The sequence below is a fragment of the Tupaia chinensis genome, unplaced genomic scaffold (assembly GCF_000334495.1).
Source record: "Tupaia chinensis unplaced genomic scaffold, TupChi_1.0 Scaffold148012_1, whole genome shotgun sequence".
Taxonomy (NCBI): Eukaryota; Metazoa; Chordata; class Mammalia; order Scandentia; family Tupaiidae; genus Tupaia; species Tupaia belangeri.
The window spans coordinates 380,483-395,281 of record NW_006207862.1 but is presented as its reverse complement, the minus strand read 5'-3'; the positions used below and the strand labels follow the sequence as shown (position 1 = coordinate 395,281).

Sequence of the window (14,799 nt, the reverse complement as noted above, 5' to 3'; positions counted from 1 at the left end):
TGTTTTAAACCTCAAACGAACAGGACCGCCGCTGTCACTCAGGCCCTCCAGAGCCACTGGCTGCGAAGGTTCGACCTCCAGCTGGAATCTCCTAATGCCCCTGTCAAACAGGACAGAATGTGGTAACAGAAGAGAGGACAGTGAACACACAGTTGAGTTCTAGGGCCTCAGGCACACTGCACATGTGGTGGTCTGCCTGAGAAGGTGTAGGTAAGGAGAAGCTAATGTTGAAATATAACATTGCCTCATGTTTGCACTAAATGCTTTAGAGTATTTTTTTTTTCTTTTTGTTATAGGGTATGTGCGCTCGCCAGAGATGGAGAGCAAGAGAGAGAGGGAAAATGAGAAATCACCTCCCCTTGGGCAGGGGGAGATGGCGATGCTGCAATCCCTTCTCCTCCATTCTCTTATTAGGATCTTCTGTGCCCAGTGTGATTTTCAAGCCGCCGGGTCCGGGACTCAACTGGGGAACTCCATGTGGGATCCTGCACCTTTACCTCCACACCACCTCCTGGCCCTAAAATCTTATTTAATCCTCACAACAGTTCCATGAAGACACTAGTCTTTCCCTCTTTCTGACATCTCAGGAAACCTGAGACAGGGAGGGGAAAGAACCTGTCTGAGGTCACCCAATTTGGAGCCATAAAGCCAGACCCAAGTCAGGTTTCAGATCTGACTTTTTTTTTTTTTTTTTTGCTTGTTGCTGGTTTTATTCTTCAGTAAAAGAGCTGACTTACTACAACCATGCTGCTCAGCTGCTGCCCCTGCTCTGAGATGGCCCATGCCTCCTCCCCCCAGTGCCACCTCCCAGCCTTCTTGTTCTTACTCTGATTCTACCTGTCCCAGCACCTCCCTTCCCACCCCCCCACCAACGAGGTGCACCTGTGGCTGAGCTCACTGCAGCGGTGCGGCAGGGGCCCCTGAGCAGTGATAGTGGACATTGAGCCACTTGCCATCCCGGCGGTGCCAGACCCGGGTCTCCTCTGACTGGCTGGTGCGAGGCCGACCCTGCCCGTCGATGTACTGGGTGAGGCGGATGTAGGCGATGCAAGCTGCGTCCTCCCCAATCACATGGACGTGTGGGTTTAGGATGGTGGTATGGATGGGCTTGCTGTTCTTGGATAAGACTGCAGGGGACAGGGCAGGGTGGGGTAGGTAGGAGGGCGTCAGGTTTGGGCACCTGCACTTTCCTCCCAGCCGGCACTTTTAAGTCTCACCCTCTCTTCACCAACCATTCCCACAGTCTCCAAGTCCCCCCCATACACCCTTCCAACAGCCATGACACCCCATTAAATCAGTCTCAGTTATCCAAAAGGAAGAGAAAGGTAGGTAACAATAATAGCAGCTGCTCTTTTAATCAGGCATTGCTGGAGGTTTTACATGCATGAGCTGTATTTCTTGGTTGATACTACTTTTTTCATAAGATCAGGAAATAGGCTCAAGGAGATTAAGTAATCTGCCCAAATTGCACATTGGAAGTCACGCCTAGTGACTTAACTAAAGCCTGTGGTCGTCCTACTCTGTCAGGCTGATGTTTGGATTTCTTAAGGCTTGCCCCTATTTAGGCTTGTCCCTAATGACTTCACAGCAAAATCATGAACTTAAAACATTAAAAATTGACTTGCAATGTTAATAAAAAAGAAAAAAGGCACCAAAGGTAAAATAGAATCATCAAAGAACTAAACTCAGGATATTCCCAGGGCTCCCATACCCTCTGGGGGAAAGGTAAAAGAAGTTGGATTGTCATTATCAGCATATGCTGCACAAATTGCGTTGCTTTTATTGAGATTCACATTATAGCTCAATTCAAACGTTAGACAGGGACTACATGAGGCCTTCCACAGAACTAATATAAACTCTAGAATTGCTTCTGGCTAACAGAATTACTTAGATAACTTAGACAGGGTTTACACAGGCAGCTGAGATATGGAGAAGGTAGGAGTCAGTAGTGAATAGTGATGGAAATAAAACTCAGGACAAGATGGGGAAGGCTCAGAATAGAGTGGAGAAGAAGAGAAAAATGAGGGAGAGTCTCAGAGAGTGGCAAAGGAAGATGAGAGGGGGTGATGATTCAGCATCTTATCCCCTGGGACTTCCAAGAATTGTTGAGAATGTACACTCCCTTCCAGGAAGCCTGCCTCCCTTGACATTCAAGAGGATCCTAGCCACAACTTCCAATCTCAAATCACCAACAATGCTCTGTTGCTTGCACATTTTTATCTTGGTTTTAATTTCCTATATTCTGAAATCTGCAGAGACAGAGCTTCATGATAACTTGCTGAAATCATCTCAACCTAATCTCAAAGGGTTTCCAATCCATCTTGGAAATGGGTGAGGCTTAAAGAAATACAGCGACGTTGACTGTGGTGGCTGCAGAATGAATGGGCACGCAGGGTTCTGGAGCAGGACCTTAGAAGGTGCCAGTTTAAGACCAGCAGGGCACAAGGAGGCAAGCGTACAGAGCAGGTGTGCAGCAGAAGAGCCAAAGAAGGGGAAAGTGGGCAACTGGGATGAGGATGTGAGCAGTGGGCAGAGGCAAGGGGGGTGAGGGGCAGGCAGGAGTATATCAGCAGCACGAACCCACTCACGATTCTCAAAGTAAAACTTATGGAAATCCATCCCCTCCACGAGGTTACCAAGGGCCTCAGGCTCAAAGGAAGTGAGGCCTGGATCACAAATCTTCCTGCAGGGAAAAAAAAGAAAAGAAAAAAGCAGCCTGTCAGGCTTCTATAGGACTTACTTGCCTTCCTTTTCACCAGTGATGTCCATCCTGTAACAAGTTAACTGTGGGCCATGCCTGACAAGATGGGGTTAAAATCCTTGGGACCTGTCTGCTAAGCAGCTCAACCCTGCCCTTTTAGCCCACAGCCAGGACACCATGGGCAAGCTCAAATACAAGAGTGTGGGATTTGGGGTTATTTTTGTTTAAAATGAGAACAGTTAGATACCATTCATTCATTTTCTTTTCTCTCTCTCTCTCTCTCTCTTTTTTTTTTTTTTAAAGATTTTTGCTATAGGGCATGTGCACTTGCCAGAGAGACACAGAGACAGTGAGAAATCACCCATGGGTGGAGATGGCCATGCTGAAATCCTTTCTCCTCCATTCTCCTCTCGGGATTTTGAGCATGCACACACATGCACCTGGCATGAGTTTCAAGCCACCAAGTCTGGGACTCAAATGAGAGTCAACCACACAGGAGTCCAGCACTTCACCCACTATGCACTTGCTGGCCCCTACTTTTTTTTTTTTTTAAAGGTTTTTGCCGGAGGGCGCATGTGCCAAGGTAGAGGGCAGAGGGGGAATGGGTGAGAGGTGGCAGAATGAGAAAACATCCCTCATGGGGAATGGTCATACTGCAATCCCTTTTCCTCCATTCTCCTTTCTTTAAACATTTTGGGCACTCACAGACACATGCCCAGGATCTCTCAAGCTGCATGTCTGGGACTTGAACTGCACAGTTGACCATGTGGGATCTACCCACCTTAATCATCATATCATTGGCTGGCCTGGGACTTGGGGTTTAACTCAACCCAGGGGTCTAGGGTTTAATTTGGACACTGTACCCCAAACCTGATCTTTCCCAGGATCCTAGCTGCTTTTCAGAAGCATGGAAGGCCTTAAGACATAACTTAGGAAATGGGTCTCTACTCACGTGTAGGCCTCAAAGTCCCCATTGTTGATGGCTTCAATCAGCTGCTCTGTAATCTTAATGATTTCCTGTTTTCGCACTGTGGGGGGAAAAATCCACAAATTTACCTGCCAGAGAACTTCCCAAGTGAAAGTGAACCTCCCCTAAACCTTCAGGGAGTTCTCTGTGAACTCCTTGCAAAGACATCCCTCTTCTCTGTCTGTTAAGGCCCTCTGCAGAAAGAATGACCCATTTTCCTCTCCATCCCCCTCTCTGGTGTCTGCAGAGCGATGACCTCCTCCACCCAAAGCCCACCCATGGTTAGTTATGGTTCTCTGGCCTTTGCCTCCCTCACCATCAACAACCAAGTTTGCAGAAAATACTCTAAACAGGTGAGGAGCATGGTACCTCATGAATGCTCCATCCAGAGTCTGTGTATCCCAACTCCAGCAGGTTCAGCCTCTCTGGGAAGATCTCCCAATATGGCTGTTTCCACCCCCACTTCCTTCTCTCACCAAAGGGGCTCAGTCAGGTCTCAATTACCACCTCCCACTCTTAGCCCACACTCAGTGGTCCAAAACGTAGCCCTGGGCAACAGCCAGCCTAAGAGCAGAATCAGCCAGGAATGAGGGTTCCAAAAGGATGAAGAGAGCCTTAGGATAGATGCTTAGTTCTCTTCAACCTGCTCATGTCCTCTGGAGCTTTTCCGGGGAAAAGATCCTGGGACTGTGAAAACTCTGGACAATTTCTTACCAGAGAGACAGCTCTATTTACCCTGAACCCTCTCATGGGAAGCTCACTTACAAGGAATACCACTATTAGGATGGGATGCCACCAAGCTAAGGGAGGGCTTGCACTAAGCTCAGGCCAACTCTGACCTGAGCCCCAGGCTGCCCCAAGTCACAAGCCTTTTCTCACAGGGATGAGAGGCTACAAAACAAATGCAAGAGTTAGAAGAGTACCACCTTGGCACAGCTGGGCCAGCACAGCTAAGGAGCACAGCAGGGTGGGGATAGCCAGCCCAAGGTGCAGCAAGGAGAGGGGCCCAAAGCCATTGACACCACTAGGTGGAGAGCTCCAAGTGAGCAAGCAACAGAGGCCAGGGAAACCAACAAACTCCATCCACTTCCTAAAGAAGTAAGCAGAGGGACTAGCAGATAGCAACATGGTTACGTTGCTGGACTCCCATATAGTCAACAGTGTTTCAAGTCCCAGACCTGGTGGCTTCAAACTCATGCCAGGTGCATGTGCGTCCTTGCCCAAAATCCTGAAGAGGAGAATGGAGGAGAAGGGACTGCAGGGTGGTCATCCCCCTGGGGGGTGATTTCTCACCTTTTGTCTCTCTGGTAAGCACACACTCCCTTATAGCAAAAATCTCTCAAAAAAAAAAAAAAAAAAAAAGGCAAGTAGACTGTACATATAACATACACACTCCCTCCAACCCCTCAACTCCAACCCATCTGGAAGACCTGACTGGGGCCCTGTGGGTGAAGAGGACTGTTTAGAAAATCTAATAGTATAGGTGGAGTGAAAAGCAGCAGACAAAGGCATCCTTGAACACAGACAAAGCTAAAAATGTAAATATGAGCTGCCATTAACCCAGCAAAGCATAGTGTCAAGACATTCTACTCTATTTTTCCTAACAATGGTATGATGTAGATACTACTTTATTCCCACTAGTACAGATAAACTCTGGGAGGTGAAACTATTTCACAACTTTTAAAGGTAAGTGTAGCTAGGATTTAAACTCAGGACAGTCTCACTCAAGCCCCACATTCTTAATATATTACATGGAGCAACAGAGAACACTACATACCTAGGTACACAGTTACTCGGCTGTTGCAATTTCAGTCACCCCCACTCTGACCCTGTGGGCCTCACCTGAGTCTGCCTTTTTTCCTGGCTCAGAGCAGAGGCAAGATCCACTGCATATCCCAGTGGCTAGCTACTCCCTCCCCTCCCTCCATGCCACATTCTTCCACCCACTCTCCTGGTATTTCTTTGGGTCCCAGACTTAGGGGCCCCTGCCTGGAATGAACAGCAACTCCACTTGGCACCCCCACCCCTGGCAGAGGCCGTGCTCCCGAAGCTTACTAAAATGGGCAGCTGGGCTGGGCTGACAGCTCTGGTTGGGATCCCTGAGAGGCTTCAGGATGAGCCAGGGAGACGGAAGCCAGAATGTGCCTCCCTCACACTTACTGGCTGAGGAGCAGAGAGAAGGCTGGGGCTGCATGCCTGCAGAGGGGGCTGTTCTGTCCCGGGAGCTCCGTCCTTCAGGCACCGAGCTGCCATTCCCAGTGCGGAGCGGGGCAGCTAGCCAGCCAGGGCAGGGCAGGGCAAGGCAGAGCAGCCAAAACAAACAGAACAAGGCAGGTGAGCGAGCAAGCCGGACAGGACCCGAGCCCGTGGCACTGCAGAGCCGGGGCAAGGTGACGCCTCGGGCTGCTGTGGACGCTGGACCACATCCCACGCCCGCTGCCTCTGCCAGAGAGGCCTCCCAGCCAAGAGCACCAGTAAGGTGCCCACACCTGGGCTGTGGCTTCCCAGGGAGCCTGAAAACAGCATATTCGAGGACCCCTGCTCCTGGGGAAAATATCCGAGTGGGCTAGGCACATGGTTAAGAGCCCAGCAGCAAAGTCATCTCTAATTCTGTCAGTGCTGCTAGACTTGAAGAACTGATCTGACCTGATTCCCAGCAGCCCTGGAATTACTATTCTTTACTGCCTTATAGGAGTGTACTTTCTAGTGTTTTTTGTTCCCAAGGGTTTGATGCCCCTTATCACCTCTGGGCATGCTCTCTCAGCTCTGTCCCACAACATTCCTCCATCTTTTCTGATAGCCTGACCTACGGCCACTTACTGAAGAAAGAAAATGATTCCAGGAAGCCAAACAGAGAGCAGGATAGATGCCCAGTGCTCAGACCTACGTGTCCTCCCACACCTCCTGGCACTCTGGCCAGCCCCAAGCTTAGGCTAGTAGTCCTCAGAGGGCCACTAGGACACAGCCAAGCATGGCTTCAAAGATCCTGGATTGGTTCCGACCCATTATTCATGCCAAGATCCCAGGACTAGAGTAACTGACTCATCCTGGTATGCCCAGGATTATCCCAATTTTAAAACTGAATGTTCCATGTGCTGAGAATCTCGTCTATCCTGGGAAAACCGATATAATTGGTCACACCTTACTTATGACTCACGACAATTATGGGCTACTCTGCAGGGACTTGAGATGCCCCTGCTCTGGGATGTCATATCATTATCAGCCACAGGAACAGCTCTCTGAACCCTAGCCCACGGCAAGATCTAGTTCAGCTATTCTAGACTTGGGGTTAAAGAAGAGGAGCCTCTTGTCCAGCCCAGCAACACCAGAGAGGGGCCTCATATCTAGGCCCATGGAAATGAACTTTTATGCCAAGCCCTCTCCTGGGGTATAAAGAGTCACCAATCCCAGATCTAGGGACAGACAAGGCAGGGGCCCCATTGGAGCCAAGGCACCTGGCCCTTCCACAGGCCAGCACGTACCTTTGAGGTCCTCATCTTCTGTGGTGGTGTTGCAGCTCTCTGTGGAGCCCTGTAGGCCAAAAAGAACATGTTTCTATATGTTCAGGCCTCTGGAAACTGGAGAAGCCAAGCAGAACAAAAGCAGAGCACGTGTTCCTATAAGAGGTGCAAAGAGGAAAGGCCCTACTTCCACCCTGGCCATCTGACGCCAACAAAGCTCTGGATTCCCAAATCCCTCCCTATGCTTCTCAGTCTCAGTAAATGGCACTATCTACCCAGTTACTCAGTCTGAAACCTATAGCCAGCCCCGATTCTTCTCTTTCTCTCTTACCCTTACATCCTGACCACCCAAACTAAAATAAATCCATTGGTTCTCCCTCCAAAATGAACTTTGTGTTTTATCTCTTCTCTTTAAATGCACAGCTATGACCTGAGTCCAGTATACCTGAGCTGCTCTAACAGCTTGCTGGTTTCCCCACGTCTATACCTGCCTCCTCCCTAGAGTTCTAGCTCATAACATGCATGACCAAAAGGAACGTTTTTCTTTTTTTAAACTTTGCTATAAGGCATGTATACTTGTACGCATGTGCATGCATGAGAGAGAGAAAGAGAGAAGTGAGAAATCATCTCTCAGGGATAGCCATGCTGCAATCCCCTCTCCTCTGTTTCCCGCTCAGGATTTTGGATGCACATGTGCACACACCTGGCATGTTTTTCAAGCTGTTGATCAAACAAGAGCTGTGCAGTTGGTCACATGGGATCCAGCTGCCTTAACCAGCACAATATCACTGGCCCAAGAGGGATCTTTTAAAGTGTAAATTACATTACTCCCCTGCTAAGACCTGCCTAAAGCTTCTCCTTGCTACTAGAATAAATTGTAAACCCCTGGGGGCTGTTCTGTCCCGGGAGCTCCGTCCTTCAGGCACCGAGCTGCCATTCCCAGTGCGGAGCGGGGCAGCTAGCCAGCCAGGGCAGGGCAGGGCAAGGCAGAGCAGCCAAAACAAACAGAACAAGGCAGGTGAGCGAGCAAGCCGGACAGGACCCGAGCCCGTGGCACTGCAGAGCCGGGGCAAGGTGACGCCTCGGGCTGCTGTGGACGCTGGACCACATCCCACGCCCGCTGCCTCTGCCAGAGAGGCCTCCCAGCCAAGAGCACCAGTAAGGTGCCCACACCTGGGCTGTGGCTTCCCAGGGAGCCTGAAAACAGCATATTCGAGGACCCCTGCTCCTGGGGAAAATATCCGAGTGGGCTAGGCACATGGTTAAGAGCCCAGCAGCAAAGTCATCTCTAATTCTGTCAGTGCTGCTAGACTTGAAGAACTGATCTGACCTGATTCCCAGCAGCCCTGGAATTACTATTCTTTACTGCCTTATAGGAGTGTACTTTCTAGTGTTTTTTGTTCCCAAGGGTTTGATGCCCCTTATCACCTCTGGGCATGCTCTCTCAGCTCTGTCCCACAACATTCCTCCATCTTTTCTGATAGCCTGACCTACGGCCACTTACTGAAGAAAGAAAATGATTCCAGGAAGCCAAACAGAGAGCAGGATAGATGCCCAGTGCTCAGACCTACGTGTCCTCCCACACCTCCTGGCACTCTGGCCAGCCCCAAGCTTAGGCTAGTAGTCCTCAGAGGGCCACTAGGACACAGCCAAGCATGGCTTCAAAGATCCTGGATTGGTTCCGACCCATTATTCATGCCAAGATCCCAGGACTAGAGTAACTGACTCATCCTGGTATGCCCAGGATTATCCCAATTTTAAAACTGAATGTTCCATGTGCTGAGAATCTCGTCTATCCTGGGAAAACCGATATAATTGGTCACACCTTACTTATGACTCACGACAATTATGGGCTACTCTGCAGGGACTTGAGATGCCCCTGCTCTGGGATGTCATATCATTATCAGCCACAGGAACAGCTCTCTGAACCCTAGCCCACGGCAAGATCTAGTTCAGCTATTCTAGACTTGGGGTTAAAGAAGAGGAGCCTCTTGTCCAGCCCAGCAACACCAGAGAGGGGCCTCATATCTAGGCCCATGGAAATGAACTTTTATGCCAAGCCCTCTCCTGGGGTATAAAGAGTCACCAATCCCAGATCTAGGGACAGACAAGGCAGGGGCCCCATTGGAGCCAAGGCACCTGGCCCTTCCACAGGCCAGCACGTACCTTTGAGGTCCTCATCTTCTGTGGTGGTGTTGCAGCTCTCTGTGGAGCCCTGTAGGCCAAAAAGAACATGTTTCTATATGTTCAGGCCTCTGGAAACTGGAGAAGCCAAGCAGAACAAAAGCAGAGCACGTGTTCCTATAAGAGGTGCAAAGAGGAAAGGCCCTACTTCCACCCTGGCCATCTGACGCCAACAAAGCTCTGGATTCCCAAATCCCTCCCTATGCTTCTCAGTCTCAGTAAATGGCACTATCTACCCAGTTACTCAGTCTGAAACCTATAGCCAGCCCCGATTCTTCTCTTTCTCTCTTACCCTTACATCCTGACCACCCAAACTAAAATAAATCCATTGGTTCTCCCTCCAAAATGAACTTTGTGTTTTATCTCTTCTCTTTAAATGCACAGCTATGACCTGAGTCCAGTATACCTGAGCTGCTCTAACAGCTTGCTGGTTTCCCCACGTCTATACCTGCCTCCTCCCTAGAGTTCTAGCTCATAACATGCATGACCAAAAGGAACGTTTTTCTTTTTTTAAACTTTGCTATAAGGCATGTATACTTGTACGCATGTGCATGCATGAGAGAGAGAAAGAGAGAAGTGAGAAATCATCTCTCAGGGATAGCCATGCTGCAATCCCCTCTCCTCTGTTTCCCGCTCAGGATTTTGGATGCACATGTGCACACACCTGGCATGTTTTTCAAGCTGTTGATCAAACAAGAGCTGTGCAGTTGGTCACATGGGATCCAGCTGCCTTAACCAGCACAATATCACTGGCCCAAGAGGGATCTTTTAAAGTGTAAATTACATTACTCCCCTGCTAAGACCTGCCTAAAGCTTCTCCTTGCTACTAGAATAAATTGTAAACCCCTATGAGGGCCTACAAAGCAGGCCCTGTCTGCTTCTCCAGCCTCAACCACCCACTTACCACCTGCCTGGCTTACCATGCTCTGAGCTCAGCTTGATTTCTAATAGTCCTCTACTGTGCACCAAGCCTCTGCACTCCCAGTTCCTTACCTAGGGCGCCCTGTCCCAGAGCCTGCCTGTCTCCTGCCCTTCACCATTTAAACTTTAGCTCAAATACCACCTTCTGAGAGGCCCTTTCCTGACCACTCAGAGACCCTGTTCACTCCCTTGACGGCATGCCATTTTCTTCAGTGCATTTATCATTATTTAAGTTTATCTGATTACTGGTTTAATTATTGCTACTTTCCCCCTACACCTCCCACTCTGACACTGTGGATAGGAAATTTGTCTTGTCACCTCTTGGAACTATAGCCAAGGTAGTGTTGGTTTAGGATCACTAGATATTTACTAATGTTAGCAGAAATACAGAAGGCATGGGGGGAGGATGGGTCTGATTATACTTTGCCTCGGTTTTTTAGTTAACATTTATTCTCATTTGAACTTTACAATGCAGGGAAGAAAATTCTATTATTATGATCCCCAATTTATAGAATAGAGAACTGAAGGGCAGAGCAGTTAAGTGACTTATCCAGTGGCACAGAGCCAGGATTCAAACCAGGTCTGCTTGACTATAGAGCCTGGCTTTGAATCACTATCGCATGAAGCCCTTTCTCAGAATGGAGCCCTCACGGGCACTCACCACCTCCAGCCTAGCCCCTGCCAACTCCTCAGCCTTGGGTATAGCCTATAGGCTGCCATCCACAGACCCTGACCCCTGTGACCAGCCCACCTGACTCCTGCTGACCTGGAGAGGAGACAGGCTCGAGAGCCACTCACCTTGATTCCATCTGTAGCGTTGTGCACCACGGTGGTCTGTGGCTCCTGTGAGAAGAGAAGAAAGTTACCCACCTTTCCTGGGGATGCATCTACAGCTAATCTCTGCGGGACCCCACTCCCCACCCCGGTACCCCCATAGGCCCATGATGACCACTGAGGCCTGCCCACTAGCAATCCCCACAAGACAAAATATCCTGGCTCAAGTGGGGTCCCAGGTAGCTGGGAAGCCTTGGATTTAGGCGATAGCACTGGTTGTAAGGAGAGGCCTGGCACTGAATGGAATTCGGTGCCCAGGAAGTTGAGAGGACAGGGCCTCTGTCTCTAATTCTTGCTGGTTCTGAAGGTTCTTTCCACATGGGGGGGTCCCATGGGCAGGTACACTGGAGGAGCTGCGGGTCTGGGGGACAGGCTGGGCCCTGCCAACAGTGTTCATCAGGGGGCACGCAGGAGGCAGGGATACAGGGAGAGGAAGATGGTAAGGCCTGCCACAAAGACCCAGGATGCCCCTAGCAAGCTGAGCCCAGGAAGCTGCCTGCTTCACCCACCTTCTGCCTTCCCCAGAATTCCTGGCCCTACAGCACTACACCAGGTAGCATGAAGGTCCTCAAGAAGTAGAGAAGCAGGCAAGCATGATCATTCCTCCCTCCCTTGCTCTTGATCACCCTCTAAGTCTCTAATTAGCCACAGTCAGTAGAGGGGACACTAGGAGCACATAATGCTCTCCAGAAGAACTCAGTGAAAACTCAGCATGGGCTTTCCAGGACCACAGAGAGGTGGGGCACCCCAGCTCTCCTTCCTGTTCCTGGCTTTGCCAGGGAGTGGCTGAGGCAGGTTTTACAAGGAGGCCTCCAAGAACTGATGTGCAGGTCCCAAGAAAGCATCTATCTTCTCCTTATCTATGCAACCCACCTTCCCAGCCCCAACAGCAGACCCATTGGGGGTCCCAGCCTGGGAGAGGCTAGGAGGTCTAGCTGAGAGCCCTGATCACTCCCCCCACACCAGCAAAGGGAGCAGGAGCAGCAGTTCTGCCATGCAGGATGGAGCATGACCAAGCAGGACAATGAAGGGAAAGGGCCTACAGGCAGCACGCAAAGCAGCCTGTTCTACAGGGACAAAGAAAGGAAAAAAGGCCTAGGAGGGAGGACAAGAAGAGGAATAGGGAGGGGGCAGGAGGCAGCCAGGGGCAGAGGTGGCGAAGCTGTAGTCAGGAGGTACCATGGCCGTCTGCAAGGGCGCAGGCTCTTGGGCTGGGCTTACGAGACTGTTTTTGTTGTTGCTCTGTGGCTGAGACAAGAAAACAGATGGTTTAGTTCCTCCAGACTCACCAAAGGTGCCTCAGATGTGACTCCCAGACCTCCCTTGGCCCCTAGCCTGGCCCAGAGGAGCTAGGCCTGAGGTGATCTCTGAAACACTATGCAGATGGGAACAATGACTGGAGAGATGATCAGAGGAAGGGAGTATTTGGAGCGGCCCAGAAATCTAGCTCCAGAGGCATCCTCAAAGTAGGATCAGCCCAAAGACTTGTTTTAGAGCATCTCTCCAGAAATCTCTGCTTATGCAGGATGCCCTGTCATTGCATAATCATACCTGGCACAAAGAAATTCAGGATCTTTTCCCCACTTTACAGAGGTAAAGGAGGGTAGTTTATGAGAAAGCAGAACAAAACTCAGAAACACTGGATCCCCTATCTATGGACAGTCTCCTGTGGACCTTCTAACCTGGCACCTGCACTTCTTTCCCCTTAACATACCAACTTGAAGCCTGATCTGAAAAGAAGAGGAAGGAGAAGAGAAAGAACTCCTGGCCTAGGATATAGGGTCCAGAGAAAAAAGGAACAGAATTTGACTCTGATTACAAAATGTATCCACTGGCCTCAGGGAGCAGAGATAGTGCTGTTTACCTGTCTATCTGATAAATCTAGAACTTGATCAGCTGCAAGTGAGGACAGAGCTTCAAGGAAGGGAAGATAAGCCACAGAGGGCTGCAGCTACAGTCCCAGGAAAGAGTAGGCTGCCCAACAGGCCAGCACTCAACATGACCACCAGGGCCATCTCCTTGTCTTTCAGAACATTACCGAGAGGTACGGCCAGGTGAGGCAGGGGGAGGATGATGAGAAGGAAGAGATGAGTCTTCATTGTGAGGAGCCATACGGATGCTCTCTGCCTCTTATAAGTCCCTAATCAGTGCACTCAGAGTCCCAGTGGAGTCAGCGACCCCCAAGGGAGAAACACAATGTGTGGCGACAGTTTCTGCACAGGGCATGACAGCCAGACATGTTCTCTCCTAGGACACACAAGGACAACATCCAGACTGTCCTACTCTTTTCTGGAAGCCTCTTGGCCAAGACTTGAAGCCATCCACGCTCAGGCTGCTAATGATGACGGAGATACCTCCCTAAACCCAGGCCTAGACCTGGAACTGTTAGCTAGACACCAAGACTTTACCAAACTCTGCTGGTTGGAGGAGAGAGGTCCTCGGAGTAGTCAAGAGATAGGTCTAAACTCACACGAGCTCTGCTCTCCTCTATTCCCAGCAGGAAGTGCCTCAGCCTGGAGGCAAAGGGATGTGGAACCCCAAGTGGAAGCTGGCATGATGGACTGAGAAAGAACAGACAGAGAATAGTGGGCTGGGCAGTTGGGGCATCTCTGATGGAGAACACCACAGCCCTGAGCCATTCTGTGCTCATTCTTTTAAAGGGAAGGTAAAGCCGGGGGTTTTCTAGTATTGCCTGTAGCAGTCGAGCATTTCTCATCTTGTGGTTCTAAACAGTTTCTCCTGGCTTTCTCTAGCGGACCCTCAGCTTTCTTCAATTTGTACTGTCCTGCAGTATGGCAGCAGATTATGTCTTCGTTAGCTTTTGTTTGCTGCCTGTACATCTCTACTTTATCTACTTTAAAGGTTTTTGCCCTGTTATGGCCACTCCCTACAAGGAAGGAGCAAACTCTCATAGCTCAGCTGGGTGGGGCTGACTGGAGAAGCTGCCCTGCCTGCAGAGCCCACCTGAGACCCAGACCCTCCAGGGGACAAGAACTCCAGCATGCCCATAAAACCTGCCTAATCTGCAGAGGGCTGGGGTGCTGCCCAAGCAGCCCTACCTCTGGTTTTAATGGATGCTTTCATAATGACTCAGGCTGTTCCCTGGGTGCCATGTGTCCCATGAGAGAGATGTGTTCACTGTAGTGTTTCAGCTGTTCTCCCGAGGGCTTGGTGGGCAGATGAAACACTGGGCACAACCAGATAATGGAACTTGCACAGGGGAGAAGCCAAGAGAGTGAGGCTAGGAGCCAACAACTAGCTCCTATGGTCCCCATACAGCTGCCCAATGCCACCAGTCTGTAGGAAACAGCTGCTCACGCTCACTGAGCAGAGACGTTTTCTGAGTGACAATGAGTGAGGGTGGGTCTCCCTGTGCTTGCCACCTGGCCCCAGAATCCCTACCAGCTTCACTTTCTGCCTTGGGTTGCTGGGGGCCATCCAACTTCCACAGCAGGGGGTGCCATACCACACCTTTCAATGCCCACTTATTGGGCCACTGGATAACCTTGGGCAATGACCTCAGCCTGGCAGGACAGGCTACACTGCCCACATAGCACAGACATGCAGTGAGGATGAGTGAAGCACACGCACATGGCAGAATGGATTTGTGTAGCTGGCAGACAGGCGCAGGCAGCATGGAGTGGGCAGATGGGTGGGCAGGCAAGGCTCACCATTAGGTGCACGCTGGAACTCGACTTCCTTTTCTGGACACACCACAGCAAAAGGGAAAG

The 14,799-nt window shown here is 50.3% G+C and overlaps 1 protein-coding gene across 7 annotated transcripts in view; it reads right to left on the bottom strand.

Moving 5' to 3' along the window:
* CAMK2G (calcium/calmodulin dependent protein kinase II gamma) overlaps positions 1-14,799 on the bottom strand; it is a gene marked incomplete at its 5' end in the record, with an annotated part of 67,895 nt that overhangs the window by 2,045 nt on the left and 51,051 nt on the right. The window contains 9 exon segments of one of the 7 annotated variants that reach the window (XM_027768924.1): positions 11-100; positions 883-1,127; positions 2,589-2,683; positions 3,654-3,729; positions 5,829-5,942; positions 9,296-9,344; positions 11,033-11,077; positions 12,248-12,316; positions 14,740-14,772. In XM_027768924.1, coding sequence (XP_027624725.1) covers positions 895-1,127; positions 2,589-2,683; positions 3,654-3,729; positions 5,829-5,942; positions 9,296-9,344; positions 11,033-11,077; positions 12,248-12,316; positions 14,740-14,772 — 714 coding nt within the window. 7 annotated transcript variants of the gene reach the window in all.